Source organism: Caretta caretta, chromosome 1 (genome assembly GCF_965140235.1).
Source record: "Caretta caretta isolate rCarCar2 chromosome 1, rCarCar1.hap1, whole genome shotgun sequence".
Taxonomy (NCBI): domain Eukaryota; kingdom Metazoa; phylum Chordata; order Testudines; family Cheloniidae; genus Caretta; species Caretta caretta.
In genome coordinates, this window is record NC_134206.1 from 165,466,979 (window position 1) to 165,488,545 (window position 21,567).

Here is a 21,567-nt window from a genome sequence, read left to right on the forward strand (position 1 = left end):
AGCAACTGTTGTTGCTGTTCCCTTGGGTCTGAGTGCGCTGCGCGAGGTCTCTGCTCAGAGGCATGCACAGACTTTTGTTTAGCTTTCCCCGGTGCTGCGGGTCTCTTGTGTGCGCCCTGCGGGAGGTCTGCTGCTGCTATGTGAGCAGCAGGCAGGCTCAGTGCCGATGTTCTTGTCGGCACAGGAGCAGAGCGCGCTGTCGGCACCAGGTCTATTTTTGGTGCTGAAGAGGCCGGTGCTGAGGAGATCTTCCTTGCACAGGAAGTTGGGTCCCTGGCTCTGCGCTCCGCGAAAGCTGCTGAAGTGCTGGGATGGTCAGAGGCTCCTGCCTTCAGCGCTAACAGCACTGAGGGTAAGTATCTTGCAGGAGACCCTTTACCCTTGTGAAAGTCTCTGCTTGGAGACAGTTGGGCTTCTTGCCTCTCTGCCTGAGAGGGTGAAGCCGTGCTCCCAATAGGTTCAGACCTGGCTGGGGAGCATGAGGGAGAGAGTTTAACAGTGCCCTTCTCCGGAGGCGGCTGCAGGGATTTCCGCATAAGAATAATTTTCAGCCACAGGTCTCTGTCACGACAAGCCCTGGTTTTGAGGCTTGTGCAGTGGAGGTGCTTAGCAGGGACGTGTGTCTCACCTAGGCACTTCATGCAGCGTGAATGTCCATTGGACTTTGGCATAGAGTCCTGACAGGGGAGACACTTTTTAAATCCTGAAGCCCCTGGCATTGTTGAACTTGGAGTGCCAGGGGAGAGTATCTCCACGGGAGACGAGCTTGAGGAAAAAAAGTGGGGTTTTTTTGTTTTTTTTTAAATTAAGTAATTATTCTAAAGGAAGGGAAACAACTGGGATGTTATTAACTACCTATTTCTATATTTTTGTGATTGTTTCCTTCAGAGACCAGGGAAGAGTGTTAGCACTGCCCCGAGTCCTGCCTTCAGCCAAGGACGGTTGAGAAGGAACTGAGGGGGGCACAGGATGTGTGCACAGACTCTAACGAGACCCCGAGACAGCAGCTGAGCACGTGCATCCTGACTAGGCACTGCTTCCAAAGATCTCCGATCAACGGCGCTGGGACGCACCGTCACCTGGAGCGGAGCACCCACAGGGACAGCACTCAGAGAAGAATATGTACTTTTAAAGCACACTTCCTGTGTAAGGTGAATACGCTGCAAGATAACAATTGCTTCCCAGAAGAAGGATGTATGTGTCTCCTTTTCGTATTGTACTCTTTTGTCTTTAGACAATACATTTGGGTAAGTCAGTTATTTGGTCTCTTGAAAATTTTTAAGAGCAAACCATGAGTGCAGTCAACAATTGGCTACACCTTTGAGTCAATAAGCTGCCTGGAAGGAAGGACCAGCTGGGGCTTGAACCTAACTATAGACTTCTAAAATGTCAGAGCCTCCTTGGGACAGGTAAGTGATGGACTTTTTAGTTTCCTTTTGTTCTTCATAACTACTTTGGCTCCCCTTTGTCTTGGGACCTATAGAAGAGTCAGCCAGGGAAAGGCCTAGCTGCTCAGGAAGCAGCCCAGGGATACAGAAGTGGGTCTGAACAGACAGACATCATCTGCTTCGTACAAGGTCACTGGGCTGGAACCCAGAGTAGAGGGTAAAGCTGGGTTTCGCTACCAGCCCACCTAGGGTGAGGTGTGAAGACCACACAGCCAAGGGCTGGGCAGGCCCCAAAAGCCTGAGTTGGACCCAATCTCTCGAATTAGGCTGCCAGACCATCGGCATGTTGGCCTTGGCTTTCCGCAGAAGAAGCAGGCCTAGAAGTGGCCTGGCTGGAGGGTCTAGTCACAGGAAGAGAGAACAGCCCAGAGCCAGAGCTGCTGTCAGCATGGAGTGCCAAAGCAGTAGGAGAGCCCTTACACCATGCCCAGCCATGGAGAGGTGAATCTGCAACTGAGCAGACTCTTCCATGCACATGCACACACTTGCCTATGTGTTTCTGCACAGAGCAGCAGGAAATGGTGATTGACTCCTAGATCTATCTCCCCACCAGCAATGGTAACAATGGAAGTTAAGAATGAATGAGGTTATACTGGGGCAGCACATAGATGAAAGAAGTGACACCTGAGGCTAGTCGGCTAGGGAACTCAGAAGAGGACCAGTTGAAGAGAAAGAATCACAGGCGCAGAGCCTTGGAAGGTACGGGGAGAGATTTTCATAAAATAGGAGCAATCAGCTGTGTTGAAGGCAGCAAATAAATTGAGAAATAAAGAATGGAAGAGAAGCCTTGAGATCTGTCCAGAAAGTTTCCTGGTAACCTAAAGTGGAGGTGGTTGAAGGCAGTTTATACGAAATGGAGACACTGTTTAATCCGATTTTGAACTGAATGTTCAGAGTGAAGAGGCAGACTGATGTTGAGGGGCTTGAGGTTGTGGGAAATGATGAAATGTTTAAATGCAGAAGAGTGGCTCACTGAGGATGAGAGAGAGGGACAGTTGAGGTGGGGGCAAGGGAGTCAAAAAGGGATAGAATCAAGGGAGCAGGCTGAAGAATTGGTGGCTGAGAGTAGGACAGACATCAGAATTGGAAGCTGGGCTGAAGGTGCAGCATGTCCAGTGTGCAAGCAGGAGGCTGCAGACAGCATTTTTAAAGTTATCTGGACAATGACAGGATTACAGCTGGAGAAGAACTGATGATAGTTATATGCATTTTACTCTACAAAAGTGAAGTAGTAAAGCTATTACGCAGAAAAGTTGGATATACTGCTATTGGAGAAACTCTGTGGGCCTCTGGATTTTAGCTAAAGCTATTCAGGGGCAAGAGAGCAGGAAGAGAGAAACTAGATGTGGGGTTTATCAAAATTAGTTTTAACTGATAAAACTCAGAAATACCCATCTTCCACTGTAGCAAGCCATAATTATGATATTAATCTACTGTATTATTCTGTACAAGTCTGCTGGAGGGAGCAAAAATTGGCTCTCTCTTCATCTGTCTGCCAGAACATGAGAGTACTCCTATTTTCTTACAAATCACCATTTAAATACAGAAACTGAATTATTTGTTCAGACTAGAGGTTTCAGAATATCCCCTTTCCCACACACAGAGGATTATTGCTACAAGTTCACACAAGTTATGCCATACCTGCAAGTTCAGATTTTCACCTATTACATGGGAGAAGCGGGAAGTTAAAGAGGAGGCTCTTAGAAATCTTTCAGAAAACAAACAAACAGCTCTATTGCATTCTGAATATGTTCTTTATTATTTCTGAGTGTTGAATTCTCATGGGAAGAATTCCAACTGAATCAAAAGCCAGCTCAAGAAAGTTAGGCCCCTTTTAGCACAGTGCGTATACAGCTTGAAGACACAACCCTTCTCTGTATAAACACTGACATGTCTGTAATCAGTTTTGTATTGCTTCTGAAAATTCAGAAAATAGCTGTCCCTGTGCCCCCACCCACTACCAGTTTCTGCCAAGAATGCCCAGTCTTCTTGCTGCTCCTTTATTTAGAGAAAGTACTGAAAACATTCAACCATCTCACTAGAATTTTCACTTCCTGTTGGCTGGGCATTTAGAAACACTGAAACCTTCATGCTGACCAACAGACAGGGCCAACCCTCAGTTTTGTGGGCTGCTGGGGGAAGCAAATTGTGCAGGATTCCAGGCAGAATGCCATTATCTGAAGTGGAATGTGTACTTCACCACCATGTTTATCAGACATGTACATAAAACTGCAGAATCCTCATGGATCAACTGCCCTGTTATATGCACTATCCCCAAGTTATGTGAATTTACATTCACTTTCAGGCATCAGTTTTTTGGCGAGTTTTGTAACCACCTGGTGCTTTGATACTGCCGTGATGGATGCTGTACAAAACCCTAAAGCAGATGCAAATGTTTAAAGAAAGGTAACAACATACTGGGCTATACCTAGGGAAAGAGGGAAGAATAAGAATGAGCAACTTATTAAATTGTTTCAAAGGAGATTTCATTCCTATTTAAGTTTCTTACTCTTTGTTAGAAGCAAATATAACCTTTAGGAGAAATAAAATGTTGCCACACTGCGTAACTCACCAGGTTTCTTCCCTAAACTTCCCGTTTTTCCAGCAGTTCCAGGGACCTTAAAATAAAAAGGCAAATATAAAACTTACACATATTCATATGTTTATTTCTCTTGACTACCAAAATGGCTTTGCTACAGCATTTTCCAAAAGAAGGCTCTGAAGTGTTAGTGACTGTCCTAGAGTGGATCTATCCTTGTAGCAATTCTCAGATGGATTGTCACCCCAAATATTATCTGTAATAGTGAGTAATGAATAATTAAAAACAAACATCTTCACTAGTTTAGGAAGGAAAGAGTGTTTTTAGTTTGGAGAATCTGGGAAGGTTTCCAGCTGTGTGACAGATCATGAACCCCATCAATCTAAAGGGAAGATGATAATACAATCTGAGTCAGAGTTCACAGTGGGCGAAATTGCTCCAGCTAAACCAGATAGAGAACCAACCTCTGAAAATCCAAAAATCCTATTGCACATCAGAGTTATGAAAAGTCTGCCCAGAAAAACAGTACTTCTGAATGCTGGTAATATTATTGAAACCTTCACCCCTCTTCTGCTCTCCCCTGCATGCTGCTCTCACTTGTGTTATATCTAACATTAGGCTGTCAGATCCAAGAACAGGACCATGTTTTATTTATTCTTAAAGTGCACTGCATAAATAATGAACAGTGGAGATTAGATTTATCCTTTAATCTACTGCAGTGTTTCCCAAACTTGGGACGCCGCTTGTTCAGAGAAAGCCCCTGGCAGGCTGGGCCGGTTTGTTTACTTGCCGCGTCTGCAGGTTCTGCCGATCGCGGCTCCCACTGGGCCCTTCAGCCCAGTGACAGCTAGTGGCGTTCTGTTATTTTCTTTGTTGGGCCTGCTGAAGTGAAAAAACAGATTGACAGAGCCAGAAGAGTACCCAGAAGTCACCTACTTCAGGACAGGCCCAACAAAGAAAATAACAGAATGCCACCAGCTGTCACCTTCAGCCCCAACTAAAACCTCTCCAGCGCATCATCAAAGATTTACAAGCTATCCTGAAAAATGATCCCTCACTCTCAGATCTTGGGAGACAGACCAGTCCTCACTTACAGACAGCCCCCCAACCTGAAGCAAATACTCTCCAGCAACCACACAACAAAAACACTAACCCAGGAACCTGTCCTTGCAACAAAGCCCAATGCCAACTCTGTCCACATATTTATTCAAGTGATACCATCGTAAGACCTAATCACATTAGCCACGCCATCAGGGGCTCGTTCACCTGCACATCTACCAATGTGATATATGCCATCACATGCCAGCAATGCCCCTCTGCCATGTACCTTGGCCAAACCGGACAGTCTCTACGCAAAAGAATAAATGGACACAAATCTGACATCAGGAATCATAACATTCAAAAACAGGTAGGAGAACACTTCAACCTCTCTGGCCCCTCAGTAAAAGATTTAAGGGTGGCAATTTTGCAACAGAAAATCTTCAAAAATAGACTCCAGTGAGAAACTGCTGAGCTTGAATTAATATGCAAACTAGATACCATTAACTTGGGTTTGAATAGAGACTGGGAGTGGCTGGGTCATTACATATATTGAATCTATTTTCCTATGTTAAATATCCTCACACCTTCTTGTCAACTGTCTAAATGGGCCATCTTGATTATCACTACAAAAGTTTTTTTCTCCTGCTGATAACAGCTCATCTTAATTAATCAGCCTCTCACAGTTTGTACGGCAACTTCCACCCTCTCTGTATGTGTGTGTATATATATATATCTATCTTCTTACCATATGTTCCAGTCTATGCATCCGATGAACTGGGCTGTAGTCCACGAAAGCTTATGCTCTAATAAATTTGTTAGTCTCTAAGGTGCCACAAGTACTCCTGTTCTTATCACAGAAGAGATAACTGTATTTTCTATTTTAATAGAAAAGATGAGTGCCCTTTCAGTATCTACATACTGTACTACTGATAAAAAAGTATCACTCTTCAGTCCTTCCAAAAAGTGAAAAAAGTTAAGTGATGACTACATAAGCACTAATATTCCATATTATATATATATAGCCCACAGAGACAGTAATATCTCATTAACACAGATGTCAAGACTTTAAAAAATGTGCACCAAAAGAGAGGCTCCTAAATCCTTATTTAGGCACCTAAATCCAATCCAAATAAGAGTTTAGAAGCCTAAATTTAGACCCCCATTTTTTAAAGTCTTGACCATAATATTTTTATGTTGAAGAGAAGTGCAGTAAGTCAGTAGAATACAGTATATTTCTCATCTTGTTGCAAGAAGGAACTTAAGTGTATACAGACAACCACATAATGACCCAGCTAACACTCACTGATAGATGACAACTGCATTCTCAAATAGATGAGAATGTGCATGAGAAAACATCTCTTAGGTTTAATACAAGATACCATCTCCAGAAAAGAAAAGCGAATCTCCGCCCATGTCCACCCCAGCTAACAATATTGACAAACACATTCCCCCTTTCAGGGCCTACACACGTGGTCGGAGTGCATTCAGTTTCAGAACTTCTGGAATTAAACTGATATGAATCTAACTTCACCAGAATATGGCTATTGGGTAAGATTAGTTTTTCCCCTGGGCTTGTTCCCTTGGGTTCATTATTACAATACCTTGCTTTGGAAAGAAAAGATTAATATTTTATGTTAGGATATTTCCCCTTTTTATATTGTTTCAAGTCATATCTTACTGCCCATTCTCTTTGGTCATAGTACTGTTAACTGGAAAACAGCAATAATTACTCTGATTTGGCTGTACATGATACCATACGGGCCTTTAATAAGGGTAAGTGCCAGGGTACTCCAGGTGTTCTTAACCTTTTTCTTTCTGCGGCCCCCCACAACATGCTATAAAAACTCTAGGGGCCAGTGGAGATGGGGGACTTGGGGCTCTCAGCCAGGGTTGGGGGGTGCCGGAATAGGTGTAGTTTGACTCCTATTTTGGGTAGGCAGGGGCCAGCGGGACTCAAGACAACTCCACATGGTGGGGTTGGGAAGGGAACACCACCTGACTCACCTCAGCAGGCCACCCAGCCTGTCTGGGTGTGGGGCGCAACCAAAAATTATAACTCAAAAGGTCGGGGGCTCAGCTCAGAAAGTTTGAAAACAGCTCAGGTTACAGGCAGGGGGGTAACTAGCGGCTGTGTGTCGGGAGGGCTCCCCTGCAGCCTCTGTTCCCCGAGGGCTCTGACAGCCATGGAGCCGGGTCTGCTCACCCAGGCAGCTCTTACCAGCTGTGTGAGCAAAAGGGGCTGGGAGCTGAGGAGCAGCTTCAACCCCTTGCAGCAGCAGAAGACAAAGCTTTGCGCCTCCAACCTGGCCAGGGCGTGGGGAGACAAGGAGGTGGAGGGGGCTAGAGCTTCCCTGGGGCTGCCCTGCTCTTGCACTGTAGTTTCAGGGGGGAGGACGGTGTAACACCCCTGTATCCCTCCAACTCTGCCTATGGGGCTCAGGGTTTCTGCCCCAGGGGAACCACCGGGATTCAAAATTCAGCCATGCTGCTCTCAGCTTGAGCCCTACACGGAGTGCTGTGGCTCAGGCTCTGGGTTTTAGCCACAGGGCCCCGTGGCCCTCCTGAAATGGTTTGTGAACCCCCTGTTGAGAACCTCTGGGGTACTCCATGGTAGTTTATACAGGAATATCTCTTTCAAATTTCACCGTAACAATGCTTTTTTCATGTCCAATAAAGTTGTAAGATAAAAAAGCCCTCCATATGATTCACTGACTTGAAATCATCAAATGAACATTATAAAGTGGACAAATGAGACACAAAAAGGATAGACTTTGTAATATTTCATATCTCTTTACCTCAGAATCTTTCAGTCTCACATAATTAGAAGGAAAGACTCCAGATTTGTCACCCAATGTTCCTGTCCACCAGTCACCGTCTTTTTTTGTCACAAGAATCATATCTCCTTGTTGAAAGATTAAGTCTCCTTGTTCCGAACTCTCATATGTGTACATGGCAATATATTCTGGAGGAGAAGTTGTTCAAAAAAAATGGGAAATGCTTGATGAATCAAAGTATAATTTTCAAAAAGTCTATCTTTATGAAGGTAACACCATATGACCTGTCCAAAGGTTAGATATTCATAGCTTTCTGCTCTATTGCTTCTGTGTAGGCAACACCTCACTCCAAAACGTTTTCCCTTCCTTCACAAATGAGGTTTAATATTTAAATTTCTAAATTAGATCATCTTCAAGACTACTTAAAATTCTTTAAAGCCTTCTATTCTTTAAAAAAAAAATCCTATTATGGATGAAGTTATTTTTGGTAAACCTCTAACATGACCTAAGTATATATCTATTTTTTTTTTAGTTAAAAAAACAAAACAAAAACCTCCACCCAAACTTGTTCTTCGAGATGTGCTTCACATATCCATTCCACTTTAGAGGTGCGTATATGTTTGCCAGTGCACCGAAGCTGGAGAATTGTTTCCCATAGTGGTCCCAATCAGGGCAGAGCATGCACTCTCTGAACATTCATGTTGCTAGCCAAAAGTATACAGGGGTGGAGCCACCCAACCCCTCTCAATTACTTCACTCCGGAAGCCAGTACTTGCTGTGACTCTGATATAGAAGGGAAAGAGGGTGGGTTGTGGAATGGACATGTGCAACACATCTTGAAGAACAGCTACTGAACAGGTAATGCAACCCTTTTTTCTTTTTCGATTGCTTGCACTTGTCCATTCCACTTTAGGTGACCCACATGCAGTTCTAGATGGAATAGGAGATCGGACTGCAACACCATGCTCCTAAATCTAGCCTCAAGGTTTGAGGCTTGGAAGGGAGCATAATGTGTGATGAACATATGTATAGATGACCAAGGTGCAGTCCTGCAAATTTTACTGATGGGAACGTGACCCAAGAAAGCAGCCAATGCTGCTTGTGTTCTCATAGAGTATGCTAAAATTCTGAGGGGTGGAACCTCAGCAATATCATAGCACAGATGAATAGAGGAGATCCAGGAAGAAATCCTCTGCGAAGTGACAAGTTGCCCCCTCATCCTGTCAGCAAAGGAGACAAATACTTGAGGAGATATTCTAAACAGGTAAAAGGCTAACACACCCTATGGAAGTCCCAAGAATGGAGTTTTTCCTCATCTTAGAGAGTGAGGTTTTAGGAAAAAAGGTTAGTAAGTATATAAGCTTATTTAGAATTCAACACCACTTTTGTGAGAAATTTGGGGTGTGACACATGTTAACTTTCATAAAGATAAACATAAAAGGAGCAACAGCCAGCAAAGCCTGAAATTCTGTTACCCTCTTGGTCGAAAGTAATAGCCACCAAGAACACTACCTTAATTCAGAGATGAGAAAACAAATCACATAGTTATAGGTTCAAAAGGAGGCCCCATTAAAACAGAAAGAACCAAATTCAGATCCCCAGATGGTGTTGGTCCTAATAAGAGGAAAGATCCTGTCCAAACCTTTCAAGAACCTAACAGTTGTAGGGTTGGAACAAGACATATCTTTCATCTACCGGAGGATGGAATGTGGCAACAGCTGCCAGATGAACCCTCAGGGAAATGGTAGAAAGTCATTTTACCTTTAGGTGAAGCATGTAATCCACAGCAGACTGAAGGGGAGCCGTTGAAGGAGAGGTATCTTCCTGCTGCGACCACATGGAGAATCTCTTCCATTTCTTGAGGTGAGTATAAGTGGGAGTGTTTTCTGGTATTTAAAATATTTTGCACTCCAAGGGAACAGACAGCTACCTGGGAAGTCAGCCATTGAGCATCCAAGGAGTAAGGTATAGGCTACGAGGTTTGGGATGCAGTCTGGCCACGGTCCTGCAAAACTATGTCCCCGAGACCTAAGAGAGAGGTGTGGGATCTTGAATTGAAAGACTCAACAGGTCCGAGAACCAAAACTGATGGGGGCATGCTGGTGTGGTCAAAATTAGGATGGCATGATCCTGTCAGAGTTTGCTCAAAACACTTGGCGCCATAGGGTTGGGAGGAAAAGTGTAAAGATGTTTCCCCTTCCAGGATTGCAGGAGGGCATATGACACAGACCCTGGCCTCTGCCCTGCCCTGGTACAGAGAACTGGTGACACTTCCTGTTCTGCTGAGTGGCGAACAAGTCTATTTCCCCAAATTTGAAAAATGCACTTTGCTTTGTGATCTTTGCTAAATAATCTGCTGAGATGATCCACTAGAAGTTCTGAGATCCAGGAAGGTGAGGTGCTTTGAGCATAATCTTATTCCTGATACAAAAAGACCGAAGTTTCACTGCCGCTTGGCACAGGGTGTCTGTCTAACCTGTCACCTCCCTGCTCATTTAGACAGAATATCACAGCACTGTTGTCTTTGAGAACCTGTACAAAACAACTTTTGAGGCAGGGAACAAACACTTGACAGGCCAGGCTCAAAGCTCTTGAACATGGACATGGAGGGAGAGATACTGATCTGTCCAGTCCCTGAGTCTGAAAATCCCCTACATAAGCTCCCCAACCGAAAGATGAAGCATCCAGGATTAGGGTCATGGAGGGCAGGGTTGGGCCAAAAAAACCCCTTCTTTGGATACAATGGCAGAGTCCATCCACCAGTCTGGAAATGACAAAGCACTTGCAGGTATGAGAGTCAGCACATCCAGTGGATGATGAGACGGATGGCGAGATGGATGTCAGACAGTCTACAACAACCTCTGCATGACACTGAGGTGAAGTCTGGCATGCTATTTCATATGTGCAAGCGGTCATGGGATCAGAAAGTTTCAGGCAATTCCTCACTGTCATATGAAGCCTTGAAGTATTTGCCTAGGTCCAAAATCACCTGAAACCTGGCCTGAGATGAATACAATCTTCACTGTCGTCAAATCAAATATGTTTTTATTAATTTGATTCTCTGTATAAGGAGAACTGATTTATCTTTCTTGACTAACAGGCCCAACAAGCGAAAGAGGGATTGGAACTTCTTCATGGCCACCATTACTTGCTGTCTGGACCAAGCTTGAACCATTAAGTCATCCAGATATGGGTACACCTAAACATCTGCCTTCCTGAGATGTGTCGCAGCCAATGCCATGCACCTTGTGAAGACTCAAGGGGCTGACAAAAAGCCAGAGAGGACCATCATAAACTGATAACAAGCATCTGCTACAAGAAGTCTTAAAAACTTTGTGGCTTTGGTGAATGACCAAATGGAAGCAGGCATCCTGTAAGGGCAGGTCTACACTATGGGGCTAAATCGACCTGAGTTACGCAACTTCAGCTACACGAATAACGTAGCTGGAGTCGATGTACTTTAGATCGACTCACTGAGGTGTCTACACCATGCTGGGTCGATGGGAGAAACTCTCCCATCGACTTACTTTATGCTTCTCGTTCCGGAGTCAATGGGAGAGTGATCAGAGGTCAGTTTAGCAGGTCTTCACTACACCCACTAAATTGACCCCCGGTGAATCAATCACCACAGGGTTGAGCCACGGTAAGTGGAGACAAGGCTTAAGTCATGGGCAGTGAACCAGTCATTGGGGTCTAGGGTTGGGATAACAGATGTAGGGGTAATCATATAAAACTATCTTTTTTCATGTATCTGTTGAGTTTTTGCAGCTCTAAACGAGGTCTGAGACATCCCTTGGACTCTCCAACGAGAACATAGTGGGAACAGACTCCCTCCCCACAATGCTGACTCTGCTGCCCCTAACTGTAATAGAGATTGGCTTCTTGAATCAGTACAGTCTTGTGAGAATGGCCCTTGAAAAGGGGTGGTGAGGTGTGTGGGGAAGGGGAATAGAGGTGAATTGCAGGGTACATCTCAGTTCCATCACATTTAGAACCCAATCGATAGATTATAATGGGGGTCTAAATGCTTAGGAAGTGGGACAACTTGCTGCCAAAAGCAGGAGAAATTAAGAGAGTGGCTTGCTGACCTCAACTACTGAATCAAATAGATTGCTTAGATGTTACAGATTGTTTAGAGGTAGCAGAAGGTGATCTCTTCCTCTGAGACTTATGGCATCCCCTGGACTGGTCTGGCTACCTTATTGGGTAGAACAGGTACCTTTGCTGGACCTGAAAGCAGAAGTACTTTCTCTTAGGACTGGTGTATAAAAGTCCAAAGACTTTAAGGTTGCCCTAGACTCTGAAAGAGAATCCAGACTGTAGTCAGTCTTCTGAGAGAATGAAGGGCAAATCCTCCATTGTTTCATAGACTTTGGTTGGAATGCCAGATGATTGCAGCCAAGATGCAATGGAAGATGCTTGAGCCCTTCTGAAAAGAGATTGTGAAGCACAATATCCCGCCTCTGACTCAAAGGACAAATTAGCACACTCTGAATGCCAAGGCAGCATAGTAACAAGTAGAGTAGCAGGAGACCAAGACCTGATGGGAGGGGGATGGTACTAGAGGAAGAATCTGAGGCTTTCCTGCTGAAGGGATCATATGTGTGCTCTGCTGCACAACAGAACTTCGAGACCCTGATGGTAATAACAAAGGTGCAGTCCCATACAGCACCAAATGTGCAGATGCCAAGAAATATCCCAGTCCTGGGGGGCAGGATTACTCAGTAACTGAGCCTCATCCTGCATCAGTGGTGGGTCTGACACCAATAAGCAGAGGAGATCCCTGGCCACTGCAAACACTTCAGATGTCACGATATTGATACAGTAGGATGCAGCATAGAGGAAGTTGATGCCATTGAAGGTCCGGGCAATGGAGTCAGCCTCTACGGTCTTGCGTGAAGGGACAGAGTCGATGACTCTGCATTGCTAGAATGCTGTACTAGGAGTGCCTAGTGGGAGCTGCCTTAGCTCTAACCTCGATACCGGTCTTCTTCTTGTGCAAATCGGTTGGGGACCCTGCCCTCAAGATGAAGAAGAGGTTGAAATGGTGGACTTCTTCTGCAGCTTGCTCAGTACTGAAAATGGGTATTCGTGTGTCTAGGTCTCTCTGATGCACGGATGCTACCAAATCTGGTGATGTGCTTTGAGACAGAGTCAAGTCTGAATCCCCATGTACAGAGCAGCTGGGGTCCAAAGAGGGAAGGAAAATTGTTTCCCTATCTCAAAGTCAAACATCTCTCAAGTTCTTAGTCCTGGTCTGAAAGACCCACACAGATAAGGCATTTATTATGCTTCACGTATACTTCTCCAAAACACTTTAAACAGGGAGTGAGGATTTCTGACTGGTATAGATTTGCTACAGCCAGAATGACGCTTAAATCCCAGGGACTTATGCATGCCCCAGTACCATGCTAAAAGCTCAAAGAAAAATGAGATAAAAAAACAAGACGTTTTTCATAAACAAGTGCTACTAATAAACAGTTACTCATCTTCTCGTAACTGTTGCTCTTCGAGATGTGTTGTTCATGTATATTCCAACCAGGTGTGTGCATGCCACGTGCATGCCAGCCGGAAGATTTTTCCCTTAGCAGCATCCATAGGGTTAGCCTGGAGGGTGGGTATTGGAATGAACACGAACACCACATCTCGAAGAACAAGTTATGAGAAGATGAGGAACCATTTTTTCTTCGAGTGCTTGTTCATGTCCATTCCAACCAGGTTACTCGCAAGCCAAAATTCAGGGGGTGGGGCCGGAGTTATCTACTGATTGGAGCACGGCTCATCCAAAGGCTGCATTGTCTCTGGCCCGTTGTGTGATCGCATAGTGTGTCGTAAACGTGTGTATTGAGGACCATGCTGCTGCTCTGCAGGTTTCCTGGGTGGGGACCTGCGCCAAGAACGCAGCTGAGGAGGCCTGAGCCCTGATGGAGTGGATGGTGACCGGCGGGGTGAGCACCTTCGCCAGGTTGCAACACTCCCGAATGCAGGATGTGATCCACAACGAGATGTGCTGGGATGAGACAGGGTGGTCCTTCATACTGTCCGCCATGGCTACAAATAGCTGGAAGGACTTGAGGAATGGCTTAGTTCTCTCTATATAGAAGGCCAGTGCTCTGCATACATCCAATGAGTGAAGCCTAAGCTCCCAATCGCAGGAGTGTGGCTTGGGGTAAAACACTGGAAGGAAGATGTCTTGGCTCATGTGGAACTGGGAGATAACTTTGGGGAGAAAAGCCAGATGAGGCCTGAGTTGGACCTTGTCCTTATGAAAAACTGTGTAAGGGGGCTCAGATGTAAGGGCCCTGAGACTTTCCTAGCTGAGGTTATCGCCACAAGGAATGCCCCTTGTTAGAGAGAGAGAGTGAGCAAGCGCAGGGAGCACGTCGCCAGCGGCTCAAATGGAGGGCCCGTAAGCCTGGTGAGGACCAGGTTAAGGTCCCAAGTTGGGACAAGCTGGCGCATTTGCAGGTACAGTCTGTCAAGGCCTTTAAGAAAATGGCTGACCAAAGGGTTCGTGAAAACCGAGAAGCCGTCTGCAGCCGGATGGAAGGCGGAGATGGCAGTCAAGTGGACCCTTACTGATGACAAGGACAGGTCCTCTTGTTTAAGATGAAGGAGGTAGTCCAGTATGAATGATATTGGGGCAAGTGTTGGTGACTGATTGCGTTGCTCCGACCAGAGAGAAAACCTCTTCCACATGGCAAAGTAAGTAGCCCTTGTAGAGGGCTTCCTACTGCCAAGGAGAACTTGCCTGACTTGATCTGAACAGGTCAGTTCCACAGAATTTAGCCATGGAGTATCCAGGCTGTGAGGTGGAGCGACTCTAGGTTTGGGTGCCAGAGGCGGCCGAGATCCTGTGTGATCAGGTCCAGGATCAGCAGCAAGGTGAGCGGGGTTGTCACTGACATTTCCAGAAGCGATATAAAACAGTGCTGGCGTGGCCGTGCCGGAGCGATCAATATGACCCAGTCCTTGTGGATCTTGAGGAGCACCTTCTGGACCAGCAGTATTGGTGGGAACATGTAAAGCAGACGGTTCCCCCATGGGAGAAGGAAGGTATCTGCGATGGAACCCGGGTTGTGACTCATGAAGGAGCAGAACAGTTGACACTTCCTGTTGCTGTGTGCGGTCAACAGGTCTACCTGTGGAGAGAGTCCCAGAGACGGAAAATTGAGCTTGCTACGTCCGGCCAGAGGGACCACTCGTGGCCATGAAAAGTTCAGCTGAGACTGTCTGCCAGCTCGTTCTGTACTCCAGGGAGGCATGAAGCCTGCAGGTGTATCAAGTGCTCTACGCAGAAGTCCCACTCATGAGGGCTTCCCAGCACCCCCTTGTTTGTTTATATAAACATCGCCGTGGTGTTGTCCATGAGGACTGAAATGAACCTACCAGCTATATGGGCTCTGAAAAGCTGGCACGCCAGACGCACTGCTCTCAGCTCTCCGACGTTGATATGCTGAGTGAGGTCCACCTGAGACCAGAGGCCCTGAGTCCTGAGGTCTCCCAAATGAGCTCCCCAGCCCAGATCCGAGGCACCTGTCACTAATGAGAGGGATGGCTGAGGGCTGGTGAAAGGCACTCCCACACAAATGACCTGTGGGTCGAGCCACCACAGAAGGGAGTCCACTACAGGGGGGGGGGGGGAGAGGCAATGTTATGACACTGTCCAGAGCATCCCGGGCTGCTTGATAAACTGACCCCAGCCATGACTGGAGTGGGGGAAGTCTGAGACTGGCATGCTGCACTACGTAGGTGCATGCAGCCATGTGCCCCAGCAATTTCAGACAGTTCCTTTCTGTGGTCATGGGGAAATGCCTGAGGCCCCGTATAATGTCCCCTAGCGACCGAAAACTGGCTTCCAGGAGGTACGCCCTGGCTTGAATCGAGTCCAGGACCACGCGTATAAACTCTATCCTCTGCACCGGGGACAGAGTGGATTTGGCCTCATTGAGAAGGAGACCTAGTTCGAGGAAGGTCCTTCTTATGAAGTTTACCTGATCCTCCACTTGGGATCTGGAGTGGCCTTTGATCAGCCAGTTGTCGAGGTAAGGGAAAACCTGAATCCGGCGCCTGTGCAGGATGAGGAGGATTCGGACTTGACTGGACCCCAGCCAGGGCAGGAGTCGACGAGACTCTGGAAGGTGGTAGGGAGGAGGCGGTCTGTCCCAAGGCACTCATGGACGCCACTGACCCTTTGGGTTTTGGCTGAGGGTACCGACCCCCCTCTGGCCTCTTCTTCTTTAGCGGCATTGGGGATTGAGAGCAGGGCCGCACCGAGGAAGGATTCTTATGGCCCAAGCCGTGATGGTGCCAAAGAGCCTTAAGAGTCCTTGGCTGGTACCGGTTTGTGCACCGTCTGCACCAGAGCACTGTGCACTGACAAAGACGTACTTGGTGCAGGTTCTGCAGGTCCGGGGTCAGAGTGTGGCCATAATGCCATCTCCATTAGCAGAAGTTTAAGTCTCTGCTCCCGATCTTTGAGGGTTCTGGGTCAGAAACCCTTACAGATCTGACACCTTTCTTTCTGGTGACTCTCTCCAAGGCACCGCAGGCAGGAAGAGTGAGGGTCACTCTTAGGAATAAACTTGCCGCGGTCCTCGCAGAGCTTAAACCCTGGAGACCCGGGCATATCCTAGAAACAGGGAAATGTTGTCAGGGGGAACCTCCCAAACAAGCTAACTACTACTATTGAAAAACTATTAACTAACTAAAGAAAAACAACTATTTACACAGTATGAACTGTAAAGATACTGCTAAAGCGCTTGCTAAAGGAGCGAGCGATGTTCTAGCTAGCTGTCACCGGTGGTAAGAAGGAACTGAGTGGGTGGGGGGTTGGCAGGGCGCTATATTGGGCGCCATGAAGGTACGATGCCCAGGCCGACCCTATGGACGCTGCTAAGGGAAAAATCTTCCAGCTGGTGTACACGCGGCGCACACACACCTGGTTGGAATGGACATGAACAAGCACTTGAAGAAGAACTATAAACTACAACCATACTAAACTATTTACAATAAAAAAACTCCAGCAAATATTTTTCTAAAAACAGCATGGGAGACAGTGAAGCTCAGACACGCTACAACTACCGACCGTGAGCAGTAAAAAGGAATGGATGAGAGGGCAGGGAGACTCCATCCTTTTATACCGTTGGCTAACATGTGCTGTCCTGATGGATACTGTTCTGGGGAAGAATTCTCCAGCTTCAATGCCCTAGCACACACACTCCTAAAGTGGAATGGACATGTGCAAGCACTTGATGATGATTTGCTTTATAAGCATACTTATATGGGTTCAATTTTATGGGTTCAATTTTATGCTGAGAACTAGTATTTTCAGTCCTGGCATACAAAATCCCAGTTTCTGAACTTCTGATACAGTCTTCCTTTTACATATGTCAGTTGGCTCTCATGAACAATGAATTCTTTCATTACTTGAAGCTTCTTATGGAGACAGCCAATCTCATTGTATCCTACACAACAGTTGGCTTGAAAATGCTAAGATAATTGTGAAATACATAATTTTGTTAAAACATGGTCAGCTACTTGGTATTCAAGAGCAAAAAACACTGAAGCAGACTGATGTTGAGAAATGCAATGTGTAATTTAATTACAGAACTCAATGAAAACCTTTACAGTTTGGAGTGCAAATAAGAATCAGACAAACCAGTAACATTTTCTGAAGTAGTATGCACATTACACAATTCACTCAACTGTAAAAAAAGGAGCTGCTCAGAGGTATACCAGAGATTTCTGAAAATATTCTGGGTTACACACACTGCTTGTGGAAAAGAGTGGCAAGCATGGCATGTTTAATTGTTGGTGAATAAGTGTAGACTGAAATACTATCCTCAGAACTAAAATCCTAACTAGCTTTCATCAAAGTCTGCTTCTGAAGAATACTTATATAGGAGTTCCCTTTCCTAGAGAAATTATAAAGCTGCCGAATCCATACAAAACTTTTTTCAAAAATATTTTTGAAAGTATATGCTTTTAGCACAGTGTGTAAAATATTCAGATAATCAAACTGAAAAACACAGAACGGTAAGACAGAAGACATACAGTATCCCAGGTTGCAGCTATAGAGCCAAGATGGGAGGGAGATGTTTTAGCAGTTCTGTATTTTCTTTCAAACAGCCTTTGAAAATCAAGCAAGCCAAATTTTAGAATCCTTCTATAATTCCACTTTCCATGGTGGAATTTTTATCAGTGGCAAAATACAGACTACATTGTGTGTGATAAAAATTGCCCAAAATGATTCCTGTTAAATTACAGTTGTACAGATGATGTTTTAAAAAATAAAGAATTAAGGCACTGCTAAAAAGACTGATAAAGATATTACTATTTTGTAAAATATATTTAGTTTCACACATGTGCACATACATACAGATCCTATACCTTGCTTTATGTGCTTTTTTGACAATTAAGTAACCAATTCTGAAACAGATTAATTCCAGTAATCCCTTTCAATCATGAATCAGATACGATATAGGTCAATAATTAAGTGAATAAAATGACTGAATTGAACTAGCCCAACTATTGCTGGACCCATTAACATTTAAATGCAACCCCCCCACAAAAAAACCTCCCCTCGTGTCAATATTACTTTTAATACTAAAAAAATAGGGACCCTACATGTTTAATAACTGAATCCAACTTCTACCAAGCTAACACACCTTATGAAAATTTTGTTATGCTGACAGGAGTTTTATCAACAATATCCCTGAAGAAAAAAGTTTTGTATCTGTTTCCTGGTATCACTCCAGCCACACCTGTGCTGGCAGCAGTATGGGCTCCAATGATGGCAAAGGTCTGGCCCATTTAGCACCTTGTCATGAAAAAAATAGGTACAAACTTGTAGACTACTGTAAGTACTCATATGGTTTTCAATTAATAATAATTCATTGATGGAAGGTACTTAATGTTCAAAATGACATGGGAACAACAAAAAATACCAATATCTAACTCAAGTCACTTAGTGCAGTCTTTGTTATTTGCTATTTATTTATATTTAAATCTAACCTTCCTGGGTCAAATAAGACAGCACAAATGAAAACTATTAAAAATTTTACAGTACCTACATGCCTGTTTGGATAATTATCCCTTTCCTCATGACGGGATCAGCACTGATTTGTCTTCCCTTCCTAAGAGGTGGAAAGTTTTGGTATATCCCACATTTAAATAGGAAAACAGGCACTGCAGGATTCAATTTATTCACAAAGAAACATTGCGAATGAAAAACTAAAATTTTGGGAGCCAACTTATTAATTTAATTAATATCCTTGCCTATCCTGAAGCATGTACGCATGTTTTTACATGGCATATACTGCATATACGCACACGGTGTATCTTAAAAGAAAATACATCCTTTATGCATTTTCAAATGGTGGGCCCTTCCTATTGTAGACAGAAGGCTAGAAACAATCAGAAATATGGGACTGATTCTTGACTGCTTATAAATGACACTGCATAAATTAATGTACCTAAGTTAATTAGAAAAATATTATTCTTATGGAAATGAGCAGTTTTACAAAACATGCAGGACATAGCCTTGTAGTCATAATTAATTCTGGAGGTAATTCAAATTCTCACTTTGTAAAGTAACAGGGCCTGATCCTGCAATGGTACTGAGTACCACTAATTCCCATTGGATCTGGCTCTGAACTTGTACCTATTACTAGAGAATTTCTTTTATTAAACTATACAGTAAGATGATACTAATGCCATTCATTTCAAATTCTTACCTTCACCTGACATAGCAGGTTTAGTTGCTGGTGATGTTACTCTCTTTAGACTAGCAGGACTTTCTGAAGAACCAGAATCCATGCTTAAAGAGAAAATATTAAATGCTTTAATTTCTCTAAATTTAACAAAACAAACTAAATGCTTTAAATAAAAAATACATTAAAAGCTATATCCATGAACAAACTATCTCAACTTGTAAAGCAAAATGATAGTAAATTTTAAGTTTTAAACCTCAGCATGACAAAATACAGTTTGAAATCATATAACTGGATTGAAAGCAAAAATTGCTGTGCTCCCCAATAGAAAAATGTAAAATTCATTCTAGTTTTCATTATCAACTAGAACGTTGTTTTCACATGATATATTGTATTAGATTACAATCTTACAAAACACTGTTTGTTACTAAAGTGAATACAGGAAAGTGGCACCTCTTTACTCAATAGCCCTACCCCATAGATATTTCAATTTCTACTTATTTTATCAACTTAAATAAGATTTTGCTACTTTTTCGTCTTGTTGGCATTGTGTAGCCGAAACAGCTACAGGAGAATAACCTGAACTCTGTTCCCACTCGTGCATCAACAGAATTGTTAGCTAAATTCTAAATGCAGAATTGTTGTTGGCGATACATGATGCAGGAAGAATCCAGCTTTGCTTTCATATCCCAAGCTGAGTTTGTAGGTAGGACTGGAAGTTAAAGAAGAGGAAGCCAAAAACCAAAGCTCATCATTTTATTTGTAAACTGAGCCACACCGATCTGAAACCAGAGACACAAATATGGCCACACAATGCCATTTTAATAAAGTCACTTTTCAGAGCCAACATTTTTAAAACAAACATACAAGTAAACACATTTTAAATAGGAACAACATAATATTAATTATTAAATAAAAATGCTGCTAATTCTAACAAAAGCAACCAAACAAAATACCTTGTCGACTTTCTTATGGGGCCTGAAATGAGTTTCACATATGATTTCGGAAACCATCCCTTTTGACCTTGGACCTCTCCAAACCACCACATGTCTTGCTGTTCCAGAACTGTGATGATATCATTTTTGTTAAAATTGAGGTGGTTATCTTTTTTGGCTCTCCAAGGATACAAGGCCTGTGCTTGAAGGCCCTCTACTTTTTCACCCTATTGTGGTAAGAAAAGAAAAGTGAATCATGTAGAGTCTTTTGCAAAGAAGGCTGCTAAAACTAACTAACTAACTAGAGGTATTCACTTACAACATTCATTTATAGACACAGATTTATGTGTTGACTGTTTCAATTAAAATAAGCTTTTTACTCAAATAAAGCCAAACAGATCATTTTAAAAAAAATACAATCAAATGGATACATTAACACAGTCCACCAGTATTTCTATATTTGTATTAATTAAAAGTGCCTGGTGCATACACTCCTGTAAGATATTTAATAATTTTTCTACACACTATAAATATAAAAACAAGCCTTGCCCCAACGGCTTATAGTAAATCTCACAAAAAAAGTGGACATAAAGAGAATCTTTTTGCTATAACTTATTCATTATGCCATCTTGCATTCTACTTGCTTTTTCGGGGTTTACATATCTAGCACATCTCAGAATGCTATGTCTATGTACCAGCACTACATATTTTTCAGCCAGTGTTGAGGCACTGTGATCTAACAGATTGAACACAGGATTTGGGTTCAGGAATAGAGCTGGGAGAATAACTGATTTTTCGGTTCTCTGGAAGTTCTGGAAAAATTTTTTAAAAAGTTTGCGAATTGGGTTGAAATGAATTTAAAAATGAAGACAAAAATTATGCAAATCAAAGCTAGTTTGACCCAAAACATTTTGTTTCCAGACATTTTTTAAGAGCTAAATTCACAAAACGATTGGAGGAGGAAAGGGTGTTGATGCTGGTCTCCTGATAAAACTTCTAACCGCTGGTCTAAGTCCCTCACCTGAGGTGTGAGACACTCAGGTTTGAATCCCCACTCTGAAGCAGAGATTTGAGTCCAGATCCCTCCCCTCCCAGGTGACTATCCTCACCACCAGA

At 43.8% G+C, this 21,567-nt stretch overlaps 1 protein-coding gene across 8 annotated transcripts in view; it reads right to left on the reverse strand.

Moving 5' to 3' along the window:
• ITSN1 (intersectin 1) overlaps positions 1-21,567 on the reverse strand; it is a 226,228-nt gene that overhangs the window by 49,588 nt on the left and 155,073 nt on the right. For all 8 annotated transcript variants that reach the window (XM_075132970.1, XM_048867649.2, XM_075132962.1 and 5 more), the window contains 4 exons: positions 20,473-20,678; positions 19,541-19,623; positions 7,824-7,990; positions 4,021-4,066 (listed from right to left, as the gene is read on the reverse strand). In XM_075132970.1, the coding sequence (XP_074989071.1) occupies positions 4,021-4,066; positions 7,824-7,990; positions 19,541-19,623; positions 20,473-20,678 (502 nt within the window). The remainder of the gene's footprint in view (positions 1-4,020; positions 4,067-7,823; positions 7,991-19,540; positions 19,624-20,472; positions 20,679-21,567) is intronic.